Source organism: Engraulis encrasicolus, unplaced genomic scaffold (genome assembly GCF_034702125.1).
Source record: "Engraulis encrasicolus isolate BLACKSEA-1 unplaced genomic scaffold, IST_EnEncr_1.0 scaffold_48_np1212, whole genome shotgun sequence".
NCBI classification, from domain to species: Eukaryota; Metazoa; Chordata; class Actinopteri; order Clupeiformes; family Engraulidae; genus Engraulis; species Engraulis encrasicolus.
In genome coordinates this window covers 588,361-591,414 of record NW_026945797.1, presented here as the reverse complement: position 1 = coordinate 591,414, position 3,054 = coordinate 588,361, and the positions used below count along the sequence as shown (strand labels likewise).

The 3,054-nt window shown below is 41.1% G+C and overlaps 1 protein-coding gene across 1 annotated transcript; it reads left to right on the top strand.

The window, feature by feature from the left end:
- The first annotated feature begins 254 nt into the window (after positions 1-254).
- Positions 255-2,455, top strand: LOC134444267 (uncharacterized). Its single transcript, XM_063193623.1, has 2 exons — positions 255-335; positions 1,469-2,455. Exon 2 carries the CDS (start codon positions 1,480-1,482, stop codon positions 2,368-2,370), a length of 891 nt encoding a protein of 296 aa, XP_063049693.1. The 5' UTR covers positions 255-335; positions 1,469-1,479; the 3' UTR covers positions 2,371-2,455.
- The last annotated feature ends 599 nt before the right edge of the window (positions 2,456-3,054 follow it).

The following is a 3,054-nucleotide window of genomic DNA, read 5'->3' as shown; positions in this document are numbered from 1 at the left end:
GCCCTGGTAGAATATGAGGTGTGTGTGTGATTAGTCATATAGTCAGTCTACTTAGTATGAACGTCTGCGGGTAAAAATCGGGAAAAAATCAGCCGTTTTGGGCCCATAGAAGTCAATGTAATTTGTTGAATTTGGGCAGAATTTAGCTGTTTTTGAGCAGCTTTTGGGCGGGATTTGGTCAGACACATGTGTTTACATAACTCCTGAGTTATAAAAAGACGCTGATCACACAGTCAAGTCACAGACACCACCGCTGCTGCTGCACCGACTTCTGCCATCAGAACTACAGACGACTACAGACACCAGTGACAGACGGGGCGTTGTTACTCTTAAAGGTAAGATCAATATTTATTAGACTTGGCAGGCTTGAAATGTGAATAACCTTTGATATTAGAATACTTTTTCAAGAGCTATGAGTGATTGTGAGTGTGTGTGTGTGTGTGTGTGTGTGTGTGTGTGTGTGTGTGTGAGTGTGAGTGTGAGTGTGAGTGTGTGTGTGAGTGTGTGTGTGTGTGTGTGTGTGTGTGTGTGTGTGTGTGTGTGTGTGTGTGTGTGTGTTTATTGTACACGTCTGTATCAGTATGTTAGTATTTTTCATGCACAGCGTGTGTGTGTGTGTGTGTGTGTGTGTGTGTGTGTGTGTGTGTGTGTGTGTGTGTGCGTGTGTGCGTGCGTGCGTGCATGTGTGTGTGTGTGTGTCATAGATTGCATTTAATATTTTTCTTTTCATGCAATTTTCATTGGTTACATTTCTGGTAAGACTAATGTTCCTGCTGAAATATTATTACTCCTAGTACAAAAGCAACTTTGAGTGACTTTTATTTTGACAAGCGATTTGAACAGGAAATTGTCAGAAGCTCAGTCAGTTTCACCTTGGCAGCAGTGGAGACAGCTGCCTTCTGTCTTCCACTCCTCATTTTGACTACAGTTTGTGTCCATGTTTGTTCAAGCAACGTCTGTAAGTATTTGTTTATCATATTTCTATCATATGGAAATTCATATGTTGATGTTGATAGATTAAAAATGCTATTAAAAACGAACTAATTTCACAATGTCATAGGAACCACATGGTGTAGCTTAGCTTAGCAGCATTTTATATCTATTCATGTACAATTTTTGATGTATGTGTTTTACATGCTTGTGTTTCAGTTTCACAACTTTGTTCAGTAAAATCACAGGAAAGAAACTACTCTTGTGGAGTTGCTGAGTATCTGTTTAGCTGCTTGGATAGCTAACTCTTAGTGTGGCCAGAACAGTGTGTGTGTCTGTGTGTGCGCGTGCATGTGTGTGTATTTTTGTGTGATCATTGTCAACATCTTATCTTAGCTATGTTTAATTTAACTGGACAGTGGAGACGCAATTTGAAACTTCTGTGCTAATCCTGATTGCACTGTTTTTGACAATAAAGTGCACTTTGACTTGATTTTGACTTTGATAGTCTGAATCAGTTGAATGTTTTATTTTACAGTGACTTGGAAGATGAGGGCTGCCATCTCACTGCTGGTGCTGCTGCTCTCCACGTGTGGAGTCCAGAGCTATGTCACTGACACCTCTACCCAGGACGTCTCTACTGAGCTGAAGGAACTCAGAGACATGGTGGTGGACCTGAGAGCAACACTACGACATACTCGAGATGACGTGAAGGTTTTGGAGGCTGAGAATGTAGCAGTGAAAGAAAGGCTTGTGGCCAGTGAGACTAAGGTTCAGATTTTGGACAAGGCGCTACAGGACAACAAAGCAGAAATGAAGACGGAGGTGGACAATCTGAAGATGAAAAATGCAGCACAAGAGGCAGAGCTGATAGCAGTGAAGACCCGGCTGGAAGCTAGTGAAGCTGAAGTGATGAATCTGAAGAAGGAAAATGCAGCACAAGAGGCAGAGTTGACAGCAGTGAAGACCAGACTGGCAGCCACTGAGACTGGAGTGGAGAATGTGAAGAAAGAGATCGGAGCAGCACCCAAGGTGGCCTTCTCAGCAGCTCTGAGGGACTTTCAAGAAGGATTCACAGACTCTGTGAGTAATGACATGAACTTAGCATTCAAGAGAGTCATCACCAATGTAGGAGAGGCCTACAACAGCACAACTGGCTTCTTCACAGCTCCAGTCAGGGGGGTCTACTACTTCAGGTTCACTGTTATGGATAGACTATCCGCCCATTGGATGGGTATCAAGATGTTTAAGAAAGGAGTGAGGCTTATGCAGCTGGTTGAGTATGACACTGATGGAAAGGCCTCCTATCTGTCCAGTGGCCTGACTCTGCAGCTGGAGAAGGGAGATGTAGTAAACATGGTGCTGCCAAAAGGCTACAGGCTCTTTGATAGTTGGAATAACCACTGCACCTTCAGTGGCTTCCTGCTCTTCCCTCTCTGAACGCCAGAAGATCACCATGTCAAGTTACCACTCAAATGATACATGTAAATCCTTATCCTTATCCTGATCAAATAAAGATCTCTCAAACTGCACATTTTTCAAGTCATCATCTTATCTTGGAGGTTATTGGATTGAGAAATTATCAATGTAAATTGTCATGATCAAGTGAAGTTCTCTTTAACTACATATGTTTCCCTTTAAATGTGCACTGTGTAATCTTTTTAGTTGTTTATTTCCAGAATTCACACAAGTGTTACCTTTTTCATGAATACTTACCACCACCATTTCATGAATACTTACCACCACCATCATAGAGAAGAGATGGAAGAGCTCTTTTCCAAAATGAGATATATCCATTTTATAGAATGTTGGGAATTTTACATTTTTGAATTGGGCATTCCATTGAATTGCATTAGAAAATGCATTTTATAGAGGTTTAAAAAGCATGTTCTTGAAACATTTAAATGGCAAATATTCACACATAGATGATACTTATCAGTCAATTCCAATATTAAAATGCAAAAAGTCAAAAATGGTGGATATAGCGATTTGGAAAAGAGCTCTCGTATTCTAAGTATTCATTATGACTTGGAAAAGTGCACGTTTCATACATGAAAGGGGGCATCTTCCCTATTGTCCGCTTCTTTGAATTTCCAGAAATTCTTAGCTACAGTCATTCCAGTC

Bases quoted from the DNA above. Each gene is read 5' to 3' on its own strand.
- LOC134444267 (XM_063193623.1), top strand. From the start codon at position 1,480: ATGAGGGCTGCCATCTCACTGCTGGTGCTGCTGCTCTCCACGTGTGGA.